The 16,807-nt window shown below is 37.6% G+C and overlaps 1 protein-coding gene across 2 annotated transcripts in view; it reads right to left on the reverse strand.

Annotated features, from left to right (window-relative positions):
* Window positions 1-1,076: 1,076 nt before the first annotated feature.
* The window catches only part of ARHGAP18 (Rho GTPase activating protein 18), a 119,574-nt gene continuing 103,843 nt past the window's right edge, over window positions 1,077-16,807 (reverse strand). For both annotated transcript variants that reach the window (XM_045544337.1, XM_045544338.1), the window contains exons 13-15: window positions 7,643-7,767; window positions 3,812-3,873; window positions 1,077-2,600 (exon numbers count right to left, since the gene is read on the reverse strand). In XM_045544337.1, coding sequence (XP_045400293.1) covers window positions 2,509-2,600; window positions 3,812-3,873; window positions 7,643-7,767 — 279 coding nt within the window. In that variant the 3' untranslated portion in view covers window positions 1,077-2,508. The remainder of the gene's footprint in view (window positions 2,601-3,811; window positions 3,874-7,642; window positions 7,768-16,807) is intronic.

The raw sequence follows: 16,807 nt of genomic DNA on the forward strand, positions 1-16,807 counted from the left end.
AGTAAAATAAACCGCTTTTCCCAAAGAATTGACATTGAATTCTACAGCAGCATTAAGCAAATATGGGGTAAATGCAAAGAATTACAATGACCTCTTTCAGAAAAGAGGAAGAAGCATCACAAAAGTGTTAACTGGGCAACCAGTCTTCTATAAATCCCAACTCCTTCACTTTTCATCAATCCCAACTCCTTCTTAAGGCAGCTGCCTTAAGAGTTAAAATGTTTGTGACTCGGAGCAAATATATTTGTTTTTATTTTCCCTCTCACAAAAATAAAAACAAATCTATCCTGAGATTTAAAATTCACAAGGAAAGAATAATCACAGCAAAACCATTTGGATTAATACCAGGACATTTGTATTCGAGACTCTACACTAACAAATTTTCCTCTTTAGAAGTGTAGTTTTTTTTTTTTTGGTACTTAAATGCAATATTGTTTCAATGCCAATGAACTTGAGTCATGAGTTGTGAGAAGGACTCAAAATAAAATGACATTTTCATTTTTCTTTACCGAGATCTGGTACTTGTGTCTGTGTCTCCCCACCCCCTCCCAGGTAGGCAGTAAGTGTGGTGAAAATTAGCTGACATATGTTTAAAAAACTTCTTATTTAAATCATCATATTCATTGCTGTCTTTTTTTGAAGTTGTATGCTCCTAAAATGTTTTAAGCACTTAATTTTTCTTTTATAATGTTGTTTTCATCACACCACTAATAAAATGTTTTAAGCACTTAATTTTTCTTTTATAATGTTGTTTTCATCACACCACTAATAAAGCATCATTTTGCTAATTGCAAAATTAATACATATTGTCAAAACCAGAAACAGTAAACAGTGTGTTTTGAAATTCCTAATAGAAATCTGCATAAGGAAAAAACTAAGGAAGGAAAGTTTATATCTCCTTACACGTGTTTCCACTTTAAAAATACAGGAGCAACAGAAGAAATGAAAGAATAGAAATGACTTTTAACAACAACAAAAACAGTCCATTTGTCAACTAAAAATAATATTAATGAAAAAAGAAAAAGCAAAAATAGACTCAAACACACAAGATTAAAAGTAATGATTCCAAGAGAAGATAATTTTGAAAAAGGCATTTAATTACAAAATTTCTTTTTAAATAAAAAAGCAATGGCACAAATCACCACAAAATTATTTAAGTGATCATATCCACAGGCTGCTCTTGTAATTATATGCTAAAAATATATGACTGTTCTCATTAACAGCATTTTCTCTCCTAATTAGACAGACTGACATCAAGAGCTTCTGAGAATGTGTAGTTTTCCTAAAGTACTACTAAAAGTATCATAAACACGGTTTGTGCTGTATTCACGTACATCACCTTTTATTTACTATACTCTAAACTCATAAAATATTTAACATTTCTCTTACTTCATTTCTCTTATTTACAGTACAGAGGCTCATCTCTTGTCACAATATGGTGTGTGCATTAAAATCCCTGGGAATAGTACTTTCCACAACATTTTAATAAATTTACTCTGATTAAAGTAAGTGCACAAAGAAAAGCTTGTTCACATGACTGTGTCATACCCAGAAGAATAACTCACTCTTCCAGGAGACTTATTCAGGAGTAAAAAAAAAAAATCCCTATTTAAGTAGAATACATTCTTCAACCATTACTGGATTATGCTATCATGCATATTTATAATGCTCATATGACAACAGGTAAAGCCAGCGATGACTTTTTCAATTCCATTTGGAAGAGTATAGCATGCACAGAGTGATCTGGCTTTTACTCTCTTTTTATCCATAATCCAGTTATTTCACATGGGCATATTTTATTTATTCTTAGTATATAAGTATTTAATGGTTCAGTAATAACTGGCAGCTTCTGACAGCCCTATTTTCTTGATCGTGGATACAGTTCTGTGCACATATGTCAGATGAACTGAAAAAAAATGCAAATCACCTCATGTGATACAGCAGGAAGAAGCAGAATGTTATTATTTAAACAAATGATTCAAAGAGATGAATACTAACATTCCAGTGACAGGAATACTATGAAATTAGGTACGTTTTAATATGTGCTGTCTTCACAACTTGCCAGATCTGGTATTTATCTTTTTGGTTAAAAAGCAAACCTAACTGGGGGACGGCAGAGGTGAGGAGGTAATAAAGGTGAGGAAGCATATATTATAGTATATATGATTTTAGGAGGAAAAAAGTGAGCGAGAAGAGACTATATTTTCATATTAAAAAAAAACTATGTCATGTCTGGACACATTTCACAGAGAATATAAAACTAGCACATAATTTAATTAAGCCTCTTTCGTCCCACTTCAGAAACATTTTTTATAATAATATTAATAATAATTAACATAATTCTGGCAGCAGCATAAATCTACGACTTTTTAAGGCTTGAGAGTGTCACTTTTTAATAGTTGGGTACAATCGAATGAGAGTCCTGCCATTTCTTTTATTTACACTCTTGACTCAGCAAGAATTATCACAGAAGTCCCCATGGTGGTTATCTGCAGCTTGTTAAGTCTTCTACGATGGCTTTGACTTTATAACCCATTCAGCATTTGGATTGAGCTGATATAAGTCCTTCATGTAAGTGTCGTCATCGAGGCAGCGTTCCCCTATTAAACAGATGTATCGGTTTAACACAGTGGGTAGACTGGGATGCAATTTTAAACTGAAGCCTAATGATTTAACTCTTAAGTCTTAGACTCCAAACTACTTCTCCTTGTTTCCTGTTTCTCATAATATTATAAGAATCAGCCAAAATATTGCAAAAGTCCATTTGATAGTCTTTCTCTAAATGAACAGGTTTCACATTAATTTAGGAAACTGAAAATAGTTTGTACGATGGGCTTTAAATGGTTTCTTAGACATTTATTCAACTTTATTAATACTGGCAACGGTTTTGAATCCACCTAAGAAACTACACTTAATTTCCAAGATCTAATAGTAAAATGAAGAATCAATTATATTCACATTTACATAAGCTTTACTAATAGAGTTAACAATTCCTGGTTTCGAGTGGAGTTGTGGTTTATTTAAATTTAAGAATGAGCCTTCATATTCCTGTATTCCACTTTCAATATTTACTAACAGTTTTAAGTCCCAGAAAAAAATTCAACAAAACTCATCTTAAAATTATTTCCAATTACTATTTTGAATTCAACATTATTTCACTTATTTCTTAACGATTTTACCCTTACCATTTTCAGAGTCAAAAAAAGATAAAAAGTTTCCTTTAAATTTTAAAAAAGAGGTGAGATCCACCGATAATTACAAAAGGGCAAAATAAATTATAGAACACAGTCTAAATTACTTCATTTATTCTATTTCCATTTCCTACATTACTAATGTTAATGTCAGAGAGAGAGAGTGTGTGTGTGTATGCATATAAAATTTAGCAGGAAATCAACTATGGCCAAAATTATTTGTGTTTTTACTAAAAATATCTAACACTGTACCTATGATAAAGTGTTATCTTATTCTCAAATAAGCCTAACTATTTCCTTTATTATGTGACATGAGTCACATAAAAAAAGAAAGAAGTTTCAAAAAACTTGCATCATTAACCATGCTAGAAATTACTCCTATCATATAGGGAACTTGACTTGGCTGAGGTTGAACACAGATGGGCATTTGTACAGAAGGAGCTCAAATAGAGCCTGAAGAGAAAGGTCAGACCATTAAACAAACCCACAATATTCAGCAGCTATAAAGCATGTAACATTTTACTTCTGATTTCCCTTTTTTCCCTCCAAAGATATAAATAATAATCGCTGGCAATGTCAAATCAGCATATGGAATGCAAAGAGAAAAAAAATGTGCTTACCAATATTTCCTCCAATTTCATACAAAAAAACTTCCCCTTTCTTGAGTGTCTGGGCAACCCCACTATTAAGGACAAAACAAACTGATTAGTTGTATCATCAAACAGCTTGCAAGTAAATCACTTTAACGTGCTTGGGGAATTCTGGCTGGTATGGAAAATTCATAACTTAGACACACCGTAATTATCTACACATTTGTATTTTCCCATCTGTTAAATATGCTGAATAGGTAATAAAAGTATCACACCTGTAAATTAAAATAAACAAATGGAATCATATATCTGAAGGCAAAGTAATAAATCAGTATCTAAATTTGGACAATTGAAAAGTTAACATTTAGCTGCCAATCAATTATTAATATGATTATCTACTATGCATAGGGGCCAAAATGGTCTTCAGAAAACTATAAAAAGAAATGTTTCCAACTTAGTTTTCACATTGTGCTTATTCAATAAGTATTTACCACGGGTTTGCTGTGCTGACACCCTTAATAGCGTGTAAGATGAATGTGAGGAATAAGGCACGCTCTGTGTTGGCTGTTCAAACGTGGGAGGTACAAACACTGACAGCAGAAGTAAATTATGTCATTACGAAGACTTGACTTTACCAAGCAGGTTGTGTTTACAGATTTACACTCTTCAAAGAATAAACTCTTTTAGAACATTAGGTTCAAACATAAAAATTGGTCAAACTCAGTGGGTGTCAAATCTTTCTGTAAAAGAATCACCTGAGAAACCTGCTAAAAATTCAGATATAGAGCTTTGGAAACTGATTTAATAGGTCTAGGACGAAGCCCAAGAATCTGCTTTGAAATGCTCTAGAGTGGATTCTGATGCATGGAAAGGTTTGTGAACTGAACCACCACTATAAGGCCCTGAAGACACTCTCTGGAACTAAGAAGAGAAAATGAGGTCTGGCTTGTATTCAAGCTGTTAGGAGAAATGTGGTTACAGGAGCAGCTTTCCTAACCAACCACGGAATGGCTCATCTGGCCATCTCCCCGTTCTCTACCACCCTGTGACCCTGGCACCCGGATGCTCAGGGCTGTACAGGCCTTCACTCTTAAGTTCCACCTGTGGCACTGCCTCCTAGCCAAGTGTCAACTCACTTTGTTTCCAACCAGGTGTAGGGTTATTTTTTTAATTTAAATAATTTAATAATGGTTCTTATTTATAACATAGTACATAACCTAATCAACCATGAGTATAAAAAGAGTCGCTGTTTCTGTGAAAACCAAGTTGAACGTTTCAGGAGAGTTGATTAAAAAAAAATAGTCAGATATTGCTCTCAGATTGATTCTCAAGAATCTATGTTCTTGTTCCACTTTAAAGAAATATGAACTGAATTTCCTGGCATATGAAAGCTTTTGCACAATACTAATCAACAAACTCATAAATAAAGAAAAGGCAACAACCCTTTATCAAAGACTGGTGGATGAATGTGCAATTGATTGTACATTTATTTTTTGTCATTCATGTGTTCGTTGGCTCCAGTTGAGAAAGTGGGGGGAGAGAAAGAATGGGAGGAAAAAGGGTTTCCAACTGCTCCCACACAGGTGGAATACAAATGGAAGAAGCATGGCAATGTGGTAGGAAAAAAAAAGATACATATGAACATTTACTGAGGATTTTACTTACTAAGTGCCCAGACAGACAGTGCTCTGTGCTTCTTGGTCATTTTCCTAGTTAATTATCGTAAGACTCTAAGGTAAGTCCTAGTGTGGTCCACTCTTACAAATGAGGAACTTGGACTTAAATAGCGACCATAAAACTAGCCTAAGGTGAAACAGGAATTGCTAGTTTTGAATCCACATTGAATGTCTGTCTCTGGCATCCCCAAGCATAAGAAAAGGGAAAAAAGAAGTAAATGGAGAGAGAAGCTTCCCAGACTTCCCTCTGGGTGGAGGAGGACAGAAGGAGAGAGGAGGTAGAAGAAGGAACTAAGAAGGCAGCAAGTGCTTCTTTAATAAAAGCACCACAAGCAGAAAATCCAAATATGTGAAGAGCAGTTGTCACAAAGATGATGCTTTCTATAATGGTGGATCTACTATTGTTTCATGTGATGGCCTAAATATTGATATTAGTCACAGTTGAAGATATGATACAGCTTCATAGTCACATCTTACATTATCAGCAAATAGCAGAACAAAGGCACAGACTAAATCAAGCACTTGAGTACTGAAAGTAAATACTGTGTAAGTTAACTGTGTCTAGCTTGGAAGATGGAAGAGTTGCTTAAATCTGAAGTCTGGCCAGATCTTCAGGTACACATTCTGGGAGAGGACGGGACATCATCCCTCGTGGGAAGAATGGCAAAAGCTGGTACCTACGAACTGAAGACGGGGAATAGGGAGGAATCGGATGGACTCCAGTGAAGCTGAGAGACCCCGTAGGGAGCAAAGACACCTGAGAAATTCTACTGCTGCCAGGACTTAATGTCAAGGGACCATCTACTCCCAGACTCTGCACCAGTGGCCCCCAGATTCGTGATGCTCTCTAGACCCTGCCACCAGTGTGGAGAGTGGCTAAGGGACTGCCTTTGGAGACAGAAACCACAGATTTAGAATTCCAGACCTATGAAACACGTATGACCTTACAAATCTCAGTTTTCTTAACACTAGAAAGTAATGACAGTACTTACATCAGAGTGTTATTGCAAGGGAAGTTTATGCTGGTTTACTGAAAGCCCAGATATTACCAATAAGCCTCTCTCCCATTTCAACACCATCTGTTAGCTGCACGGATTCATCCCTTCTCCCAATTTACAAACCCTGAGGGAAGGTACTTTAAAATATACGTTTATACTCCTTCTTCCAGTACCTAGCAGAAGGCCTTAAATAGAGCAGAAACATATTAAATACTTGTGATACTGTATTAAAATTGGAGAGGCTTTGGCAGAAAGCTTGATTGAAGCTCCCAAATATTAGAATGAAATTAAATTCAACAAGAGGCCAAAAACAGAGTATTCATAAAGCAAGATGTTGATGCTCCAGATTTCCTTCTCTTTTTAAATATTTAGATTAGTTTGTTTCAATGAGTGAAAATGGGGGTGGGGAGGACAGGAAAACATGACTTTAGCTAAAAACAGGAACGTAAAGGGTAAAACCTGAAAATTCAGTGTACTTTGTTTGAACCTCTAAATTTCAAGGAAAGATACTGCAAGATGTTTTGGAAAGTGTGTGCTCTAGCATAGGCAGAGGGAGGCTAACAGCTTTCAAAGGACTCTCCCTGCCCCATCCATCCCAAAATAGAGGTGAAGGACTTGCCCTTAATGAGGACAGTAGGTTCTCCCCTTGGGACTTGAGAGCTCAAGGGACTGGCCGTCCTCTCTCAGTTTTTCATGGATTTTTGTTTTCAAATTTGAGTATTTTTTATTCTGTATATTTCCCATATTAAGTTGTGCCTTTTCTTTATTTTAATCCCATTGCATCCTAATTAGTAATTTTCCTTACAGCCTACAAACAGTAATTAACCTCCAATCAACATTCTGGAAAGAACACTGAGTGGCCTCCTTTGCCAAGCACATGGCAGGCCCAGTGAAGGAAGCTCGAGAGCCTGTCTGAATCGGGCTCAACCTGAACACAACTACATCAAATGAACCAAACTCATTCCAACAGTCTAATTGTTCAGTCTGCTCTGCTCTTCTTCTGAGAAGACAAAATTTTTAAGCACTTCATACCACCCCATAGTTAAAGAAAAAGAGAGAGAAGGGGAGAGAGAGAGAGAGAGAGGAGGAGGAGGGAGAAGAGGAGGAGGAGGGAGGGGAGGAAGAGGAGGGGGAGGAAGAGCACGTGAGTTATACCATGAAATAATTAACACAAAACAGGCCTCTACCTTTCTTGGCTGAGAAACCTGGCAAGTACATCACTGGCTTTTAGTTCTTCAGTTAGCTGTATTGCCATGGAAACTTTCGAAAGATGGGGAGCTTGCACTCGAATCACTCCCTGAGGAACGTCAGCCTGCAAAGCAATAATGACACTGGAACAAAGCTGGCAGCAGCTGGAACATGTAACTCTGTACAATGCATTATATGGCAAGTGTGCTTAACTACTATGCATTTTACTTCACTACATAAAAACCTTAACTACTGTATAATGTAATTTGCTAAATTACATCAAACCTCAAATATCCTCTTAATGGTGATAGGGGAACTTTATAATGCCTGTGCAGTAATGCTTAATTATTTTTAAAGATGTAAAGAATGACAGCAATAACCATTACTGCCATATTAAGTGCTGATTTCTGAGTATTACCTACTAGAGGGTGCTTCTTCACGTAGCAATTTATGAAATTGAATCAGGAAGAAGTTACTTTGTGCGCGTTTTAAAAATCTTCCTGCACATTCACAAAATTTCACAAAAATTTTTTGTCCCAGAGTGTTTAAAAAAAAAAAAAAAAGAAACATACTTTCCTAATCTATTTGCATTGTGTCTGCTCCCCATTTGGTTAATGAGCTTACACTTTTGACTATATACTTTGAACTTACGATGACCAATTCTAAGCCCTTTGCCCATGGAGGTGAAGAATATTTTATGAATTTGGGGATATCAGTGAAAGTTTATGAGGTTTGTAATATCTAAATGTCAGCTATAGCATTAAAGATATTAAGCTTAACTAATTCCTAAATGGTTCTGATAAAACAAATACTAATTTATTATTTATAACCATATGTCTTAGATCTTAAAACAAACAGCATACACAAATCATGTTTTATGACAATGCTTTAAATACTACAAATACCTTTTCAATTGAACTAGAATGTACTAAGCATCTACTGAGTACCAGATACTGTGCTAGGTCTACTTACTTACCGAGTAGATAAATAAGACACAAATCCTTTATTGCACAATATTATTTTTGTGCCCACAATATCATGTCTTTTTTTTTTAATGTACATGGTCTTGAATTGCTCTTGATTTTTAAACATCAAACACAGATATACCACAGATGCCATTAATGTGCTTTCTTTCAAAGCTCAACAAAAATAATATCCCTTTAGAATCAGGCTGCATAAAACTGTAGGTGTCCCCAAAAGATTTAATATTGCTTCTCGGTAATATCAGAGACCGAGTGTGGGAATAACAAAGAAAAGAAGCAACACTATGTAAGACTGTATAAGGCTGTGCAGTGAGCACAGGATCGGGTAATCCATGGACCGCCGCAAGCCCTGTGAACATAGCAAAGAGGGCCCGACCTCCAGCCTCAGAAATCCCACCCCCCTCACCTGAACACTCAGTGGAGGCCACAGCGCACACTTACTCCAAATCTAGACAAAGACAGACAGTCTTCTGAGGCTTCCCAAGGGTGACCTGCTGGGTGAGGAACTGTGGTCGTAGTGTCCTCACCTAACATCCCTTCCGGGAAGTATGATGTTCAACTCAATCCTTAAAGGACACCCTAACTCCAACCTCCCAATTCCAAACCCCCAATTCCAACCCTGCTCAGACCCCTGGACTCCTGCTCAATCTCTCTATCCAGCCTGGCCCCTTAGCTTGGTTCTTTGACTTCTACTTTCTGGGTCACATAGTTTGGCCTGATACCTTAGTCTAGTCTATGGCTTTGACCTTGACCTTGCTCCTAGGATGCCATCATAGTTTACCTTTTTCCTTGATTCTGTGACAGATTTTATGTTCATTTGTAACACTTTGGAAAATACAATGCTTCTTACAACGGATGGGGCATTTCATGTGGTAGGGTTACCTTGTTCCTTTCAAAAAAGTTATTAAATCAATGGTGTAACTAAAAACTCAGGGACTATGTAAACTACTATATGAACTTTCCTTTTGGGTTTGATATCTAGCTTATTTCCTATGGTGGCCCTTCTACCTGCTGGTATGGGCTCACCTGTTTCCTCATAAGTGGTAAAAAAAACAATAAGCCGACACTCTGACACTTTAATGTCAGAGTGAAAACTGTAACAGCAACATATGAAGCACTGAGACTGTGCTCATAAAACCCCTTGTCTACTCAGTAAGGGGTACAATATTGGCAACCTTGGATTCTGTTTGTTATCATCATCATCATCATTACTATTATTTTATGGAGGGACCTTAATGGCAGGCCAGGGTTTACAGATAACCATATGCTTTATGCTGATGTTAAAAAGTTAGGAAATCCTGGTCAAGTCATACTGTCAAATATCCTTACACATAAGTTTTGTTTGATGGCAGTAATAGTGACAAAAAATGTTCCCATAATTACATCTTACCCAGCCCTAGAATTAAAAAAGGCAGCCAAATCTATGCTGACATTTAAAGTAAGATGATATGATTAAGTTTTTATATATAGAAGGTCCACGATAAATGAGTTATAAAACTAGAATGATCCAGAAAAATAATGTACTACCACAGAGAGCTCAGGGAGATGCCAACCTTAGTGTGCTCCCTGCCCTTCCCCCCACTATTCCTTGTGGCACCTTCTACTGTTTAGACTAAGAAAAGGCCAAATTTTGCTATGAACACCCTACACTTTCCCATCTCTGTGTATGTCCTACTCCCCTTCTGAAACATCTCTCTGCTATCCAATTTTCAAAGCCCAGCTCAAATACCTCATGGAATCTTCCATGATCTGCAGGGTCAAAAGGAATTTCTTTGTTCCACTGAATCTGCTGTATGATGGGGTCCTAATATACTACACTTGTATTCTAGTTACATGCCACATGTCGGTAGCCACCCATCAAGGCTACTGATTAAATGGATCACTGAGAAATAGTTTTTACTAGAAATGATACATTAACAATAGAAAAATTTCTCTAAAATAAAGTATATCAACATACATTTCCATAATGGCAAAGAAATAATCTTAGGAACATGTCTAAAAGAAACAAATTGCTTCTATTTACCACATGTTATTCCCTCTACTGTCAAGACAAGACAGGAATGGCTGGGCGAGGTGGCTTACACCTGTAATCCTAGCACTCTGGGAGGCCGAGGTGGGTGGATCGTTTGAGCTCAGGAGTTCGAGACCAGCCTGAGCAAGAGCGAGACCCCGTCTCTACTAAAAATAGAAATAAATTAGCTGGACAACTAAAAATATAGAAAACAATTAGCCGGGCATGGTGACACATGCCTGTAGTCCCAGCTACTGAGGAGGCTGAGGCAGGAGGATCGCTTGAGCCCAGGAGTTTGAGGTTGCTGTGAGCTAGGCTGATGCCACGGCACTCACTCTAGCCTGGGCAACAGAGTGAGACTCTGTCTCAAAAAAAAAAAAAAAAAAAAAGAAAATTCATTAAAAAAAGTTGTTTCTGGAAAGTTTTTGCTGGGTATCTTGACAAGGAAGGCCAAACCGATATTTTTACATAAAGATGAGAAACAATAAATTGATGCCCGAGATCTCATTTAAATGGTATATGACAACCACTATTCAGTTCTAGAATCATGCTCTATCAAATACTGAAGCTATTAGTATACTAATTACATTGAGCTGCCAAGCTTTGAAAGACATAACACGCCTGATCATTAAGCCAAACAGTCTGTTCTTAACTTGAGCCATAATAACAGCCGAGTCTGTGCTCCGTATAATCTTTGTAACCTATTTCACATTTTTTGGTTTAACAGCTGTGACTCTGTGTCCTGCATTTTAGGGGGGGCAGTGGTACTTGTGAACTGAAGTTATGTGCTGCACAGCAGGGCTGGAGAAGAGTAGTATTTGACTAACATACCATTACAGTTTAGTCACAGAGGATTTTACAACTTCAAGAGTGTTAATTTCTTATGCATGCAAAATTACTGTAATAGAGAAAATGATCTCATATGGTCCTCACATGGTTTACATATTAAAGCATATTTTTTAAAATCTGACTTTATTTATTATCTGATTAAATGATTTTAGTTTTTTTCTATACAGTGTGTATAAACACTGCATTGCTCGTATTTTCACATTCTATTCTAAAGATTGGAAACTTAATGTCAGAACTTTCAAACAGACATTAATTTCTTTTTCTTTTTCATTAAAAGCTAATTTAAATGTAAAGCTGACATTTTTAATGCTGCAGAAAAACCTTTTATCTTCAAAAGGGCAAATTGGAAACACAGCTTTTTCTAAAAGGCGGCCAGATATAACACATAGTTTAGAAAATTAAACAAGGACATTTTAGCAAGGTATCTTAAACTGAAACGGCACATTCATCACTCTAGTCTGAACTGACAATACTGGGAGGTGCTGATATAGAAGGAATTCTCTACTATCTTCAGCTGTCTGTGTTCTGATTATAATTGGGTCTTTGTTATCCAAATGCCTTAAACTTATTATCTAAGTCACAGATTGAAAGAATTTTAAAGAAGGGCCTTCAATAACTTCCATAGTTAATAACCATTTAATTTCTAATAAAATAAGTTCTGATATTTTTTCTTTTAATATGCTATTTTTTACACACTATAAAAAAATCAGAGAATGTCATAAAAAGAAATAAGATTTTGTGCTTGACATTGTAATTTGATTTTCCACATGGGTCCCTAAGTAAATCCAGACACTGTTTCCAGACCTAAAGCAGATGCTTGAAACGATACCTGTGACAACGGTCTGGAGTGAGAGCTGTTAAGTGAAACCAGAGATGCGATTCTAAATTGGAGTTGCAGCTAAAGGCATGTAACCCTGGCCACAGCTGACCCAGCATCTATCCCGCACTGCTACCAACTCCAGGATTCTTCTGGTGGCAGCAACAGATTTCTTTTTCATGTCCAAAGCCCTAAACCTGAAAATGTCACAAGATCATTCAGGAACTTTTAGCAAGTCACGTAAGCTCTCTAAACCTCGTGTTCCTCCACTGTAAATTAAGGATGTGGTACTAGGTCATCCCAAGTTAACACTGATGTTCACCCTACAAGAGATATTGTCTCCTTGACCAGTGAGGCCAGATGTGGTGAGCAGCGTGGCACGTTTCACAAAGTCTCACGGAGCCCCACACTGGGCCCTCACACCCTCATAAATGTACGGCTTCCCTTGGAGAGGTGAGCTGGACAGGCAGAAGAAAGATCGTACAAATCTAAGTCACAATGACCTTGAAGCCTGGATGATTCAGCAATTCACAACTAAGTGCTCATCAAAGCTGCCCCTACATCATTATTAGGCAGAGAGAAATGCAGTGTGAGGTAATTGGGGGGAAATGATGGGATCTCTGGGATTTCCTTAAACATACTAAATGGAAAAAAAAAAGGTGTGGAAGACAGGATGGAATGAGATCAGAAAAATGTGTCTGATTGTTGGCAATGAAGGTTTGTGGGGGGTTGTATACTGTTCTTTTTCAACTTTTGTGTGTGTTAAAAAATTCTGTGAAAAAATTAAATACTTGTGTTCACTCACATACACATCAAATAGGGGTGGGGGTCCTACCCCACCATTTTATAAAAGAAAGTGAAGCAAAGAGAAGTAAAAATGACTTGTCATACTCATTAATGGCAGGGCTAGGTTTATGTCCTCAAGCCACATGACTTCTGGGTGTGTGTGTGTGTGTGTGTGTGTGTGTGTGTGTGTGTGAGAGACAGAGAGAGAGAGAGAGAGAGAGAAAGAGAAAAAGAAATTCTAACAAGTTAAAAGCTATCAGAAAATAATCATTTTAATGGTCTAAAATTTTGTTATTTTTTTCCCCAATTGTTTACTCCTACTATAATTAATAGATAAGACTTATTAGTACTTACAAATATCCACATTTGGACCGAACAATTAACATGCTGCAGTCAATTAAAAAATTTGTCTTATTAGGTAAATTAAGTATGTCCTGCAACCTGGCTCACACTATTAATTTACGTAGTCAAGCATGTCTTAATAATATGAACTTTTGATTATATATAGTTAGCTCTCATAGCACACAGAGTGTTTTAAAAAAAATATTACCTTAATGAATTTTCATAATGTATAAACTCTGTTTTTCACCCTCCAATCCCTGGCAATCTGGCTTCTTCCATCAACAACCACTAACCATGCTTTGGAGAAGGTCATAAGTGAACTTCAAATGCAAAAACCTTTATCTGTTGTCAACCTCACCCAGCCTCTCTGCAGCATTTGGTACCATTAACTAAGCTCTTTTACGTACTTGCCTCTTCCTGCCTGGGCTTCTGAGACACTACACATGCTTCAACTCCCTCTTACTTCCTATTATTTCTTAGCCTCTCCGATGGCCCACTACTTAAGTATTGGTATCCCGCAAAGATCTGTCTTTGCCTTTTTATTTCTTACACTCTCCACCTTCAACTACAATGTCCTTGCTAATCCCAAAGGTGCACCTCCAACCCTGGATGCTCCTTGAGCCTCAAGCCCAAGGAGCCAACCCTCATACAGGCATGTCAACCCAAAATGTCAAAAATCAACTCTTTATTTCAAGTCTGTTCCTTTTGCTTGATGATTTACCTTGATGATAAAGTCACACCAAGGTCAAGTCATTCTAGATTCCTCCTTCTTCCCCACTGCTCACATCCAATCAGTGTCCACATCTTGTGTGTCCTACTGGCTCACATATTCTAAACCTTTTTCCTTTCCCCCGTTGCTCTGGTCCAGGACTGTTATAAACGATACATATAAAACATATTTTGTCACAGCAGTAATCCATGTTCATTGTATTACCACCCTGGTAAACCCAGGGTTTTGGTATCTATCCTTTTTAGAGTTTGCCTGTGATCTGTGGGGAAATAGAAGATAATAGTAAAGAGTCCATGAAGTTAAAGTCATATTGATTTTGTTTCAAATTCTGGGTCCACCACTTCTTATCTAGATAACTTTAAGTAAGATTGCTAATTCCCACTTTTCTCATCTGAAAAAAATTAGACAATAATATACGCCAACTAGATTACCATGAATATTAAAAGAGATAATGTTTGTAAAATGATTAGCATCATGCCTGACCTCTGGAAAGCATTCGAAAAAATCATAGTTATTGTTACTCCTTACAAATACAGCAATATACTATTCACTGATTTGCAACTTCTTTTTTCACACAGTATTATATTATGGGTATCTTTTCATGTCAAAATATATACTTGTACATTTTCATGGTATTTAACTATATAGATATAACGTATTTAACTAGCCACCTCTATTCTTTTGGATTTTTTTCTAATTTTTGCCAGTATAAAGAAAATGGCAATAAGGCCGGGCGTGGTGGCTCATGCCTGTAATCCTAGCCCTCTGGGAGGCCGAGGCGGGTGGATCGCTCCAGGTCAGGAGTTCGAGACCAGCCTGAGTGAGACCCCGTCTCTACTAAAAATAGAAATAAATTATCTGGCCAACTAAAAATATATATAGAAAAAATTAGCCGGGCATGGTGGCTCATGCCTGTAGTCCCAGCTACTCGGGAGGCTGAGGCAGTAGGATCGCTTAAGCCCAGGAGTTTGAGGTTGCTGTGAGCTAGGCTGACGCCACGGCACTCACTCTAGCCCGGGCAACAGAGAGAGACTCTGTCTCAAAAAAAAAAAATAAATAAATAAAGAAAATGGCAATAAACTTAACCATAAATATTTGCATGCTCATCTTATTATCCCTTTGAATGAATTTCTGAGTCCAGTGAGGAGCATATTTTTCAGGCCTTTGCCACATGCCAACTGTTCTCTGGAGAGATTCCAATTTATATAATTCAAATTTATATAATCCCAACAACAATGAAATTACCCAGTGTCTCCAACCTAATCTCCTATCTTACAATCCTCCAATCTGACTGTTCTAAAATGCAAATATAATATGTAACTCCTGAAGTCACAGCCTTTCAGCAGTTCCCTGCCGTACACAGAATAGAAGCTTTGCTTTTTCTTAAACCCCATTCCTGCTTCCCCTCTGCCCCTCTCTCTCTACACACCTCACAGGCCGGTCAGTGTGACCTGATTTTCCCTCCAAACACCCTCAAATATCTCCCCTTAGAGATCTAATAGACATCTCACACTCAACAGTCACCAAATTGAAATCGTGACCTTCCCTATCTGGCAATTCCATCCTTCCAATTTCTCAGGCCAAAAACCCTCAAGTCACTTTTGACTTCTTTATTTCTCTTACAACTCACATCCTTTCCATCAAGAAATCCCAATGGCTCTAACTTGAAAAAAATTACCCAGAATCCAACCACTTCTCTACTTCCAATGCTGATACCCTGGTCTGAGCCACCATCATTTTTTTGCCTGCATTACAAGAACCTCCTAAATAGTCTCCCTATTTCTATCTTTGCTCCCCTGTAATCTATTCTCAACACAACAGCCCAAAGGATCATTTTAAAACATGGTATAGGTTTTCAAGCCTTGCTTAGAACCCCCATGTCACTCAAGGTAAATCCAAATTCCCGAAGATGGTCTACAAGGCCCTACGTGATTTGGTCCCATTGCCCCTCTGACCTCATCTCACACTGCCTTCCCCTTGTGGCTTCATTCTAGCCACATTCACTCCTTGCTAGTCCTCAAATACCCTCAGCAAGTGCCTGCCTTAAGGCTTTTGCACACACTATTCTTTCTGCCTGCAATGAGCTTCCTGAGATATACACACAGCTCAGCTCCCTGCCCTCCTTCATATCTTCACCAGAATAAATGATTCCCAGACTACCCAACCTCATAGTGCAAGAGATTCCTCCTCTCCATTCCCCTTTTTCTACTCTGTTTTTATTACTTTTAGACCACTGACCAAACACTAACACACTATGTAATTTACTTCCCATATTCATTTTTATTTGTAGAATTTAAGCTCTAGAAGAACAGCAATCTTTATGTAGTTTATTCAATAATGCATTTCAAGGGCTGAAGAACAATGCCTGGCACACAGTAGGCACACATCAAGTAATTGTTTATCAAGTGAATAAAATATCCCAGGCAGTTTCATGCCCTATATTTCATGCTGCATATCCAAATGATTTGAGGGGAGAGTCAAGAAGGTAAAGCAATAAAGGCAGAATGAAGGAGGGCGAATGGTGTCTAGCAAGGTAAATGGCCCATGCTCCAGCCAAAGGCAACAGCTGCTACTCAAATCCACAGGATTGTTACCTGGCCGGAAAGTAGCCCCCCTACTGCCAGGGGGTGAGGGCTGCACCTATAT

Source organism: Lemur catta, chromosome 2 (genome assembly GCF_020740605.2).
Source record: "Lemur catta isolate mLemCat1 chromosome 2, mLemCat1.pri, whole genome shotgun sequence".
Lineage (NCBI taxonomy): Eukaryota > Metazoa > Chordata > Mammalia > Primates > Lemuridae > Lemur > Lemur catta.